The following is a 1,390-nucleotide window of genomic DNA, read 5'->3' as shown; positions in this document are numbered from 1 at the left end:
CGTTTGTCGGGTGGGATCAAGGCGGGTCAGGGCGGTGAACAGTTTCACCACCCTGAAACCACAACGCAAAATTTCTGAGTAATATGAACAAGAGGTCCCAAGATGGTTGCAAATGCAGCTCGCTCATCGACGACCTCAGCAGGATCCTCTGATGCACTGCCCTCCCACCTGCGCGCCGACAACGTCAATGGCTGCCTTGCCACGCGTGCGGCCTGCCTCGTCCAGCGTGATGTACACCATCTCCTCGGCCGGCTTGAACAGGGAGAACTTGGCGCCCTTGCTGAATGCATACAGCAGCGCGCCCCCGATGACTAGCCCTCCCAGCAGCCAGGGCGCCGGCGCAGCCACGCCAGCCGCTGCTGCAGCGGCTGCTGCGCTGCCAAACCAGTGCTGGTAGGCAACAGCCGCGGCAAAGAAGAAGGTGCCGCCAAACAGCAGGATTTGAGGTGTAGCGTTGGCGACGCCACGCCAGCCGAGGCGGTCAAACAGTACAGGGCTGACGATCATGAGGCCAATAGTGACGACGCCGGTCCAGGTGGCGACGTCGCCCAAAAAGGCCGTGAAGTCAGAGGGCGATGGGTACAGCAGGCGCATGTGGCTCTGAGAATTGGTGGCAGGGTAGAGTGAGGATGGACATGGGTAAGGAGCAGTCGCATGCATCGCATCAGGGGCGTGGTGCGGCAGCGCGGCGATGGGTGCGATGTATAGCTGGCAAACCACCACAGGCCCCTGCGCCACCAGAGGGGCCATGGGCCAGCTCGCCCCTGCAGCGCCCTCTTCACACCCACCTTCCACACAAATTCCATCAACGAGCTGCAGAGCCCCTGGGCCAGGCTCATCACCGCAAGGCACCGAATTTCCAAGCTGCCCGCCAGCACAGCAAAGGTGTCCGCCAGCGAGTACCGCTTCTTGCCGCTGTCGTCTGCCCCCTCAGCTTCCTGCTGCTGCTGCTGCTGCTGCTGCTGCTGCTGCTGCTGCTGCTGCTGCTGCTGCTCAGGGTCCCGCGCCGTATGCTGCCACGCGCCTGCTGCCTGCGCGGGTGCCGGGTGCTGCCAGCCCGCCTCGAGTGCCAGGTCAAGGTGCCCATTGCTGCCTTGGCTGCGTTTCCCGCTGTTGCTGGCGCTGCTGCTAAAGCTCTCGCTGCTGAAGCCGCTGCTAAGGTGCTGCGGGTCCAGTTCCAGGTTGTTGTGGACGTGGTGCTGGAGATGCGCGCGCTGCTGAGGGTGCCCCTGCCACGCATGGTTCGCTCCATCAAGGGAGTGCATGGCGCTGCCCTCCCACTGGCGGATGTCAGCAGAGCCGGAGTCAATGTCGCGGGTGATGCTCTGCTTTTGGAAGGCGACCCCATGGCCACCGCCGCCACCGCCGCTGCTGCTGCTGATAGTGGCGG

The 1,390-nt window shown here is 63.8% G+C and overlaps 1 protein-coding gene across 1 annotated transcript in view; it reads right to left on the bottom strand.

Moving 5' to 3' along the window:
- Positions 1 to 135: 135 nt before the first annotated feature.
- Positions 136 to 1,390, bottom strand: part of MNEG_2680 (ADP,ATP carrier protein 1) — a gene marked incomplete at both ends in the record, with an annotated part of 2,531 nt that continues 1,276 nt past the window's right edge. The window contains 2 exons of the mRNA XM_014048840.1: positions 136 to 600; positions 789 to 1,163. Of these exons, the coding sequence (XP_013904294.1) occupies positions 136 to 600; positions 789 to 1,163 (840 nt within the window). The remainder of the gene's footprint in view (positions 601 to 788; positions 1,164 to 1,390) is intronic.

Source organism: Monoraphidium neglectum (assembly GCF_000611645.1).
Source record: "Monoraphidium neglectum strain SAG 48.87 unplaced genomic scaffold scaffold00312, whole genome shotgun sequence".
Taxonomy (NCBI): Eukaryota; Viridiplantae; Chlorophyta; class Chlorophyceae; order Sphaeropleales; family Selenastraceae; genus Monoraphidium; species Monoraphidium neglectum.
The sequence above is the reverse complement of the archived record's forward strand: the minus strand, read 5'-3'. Positions and strand labels throughout refer to the sequence as shown.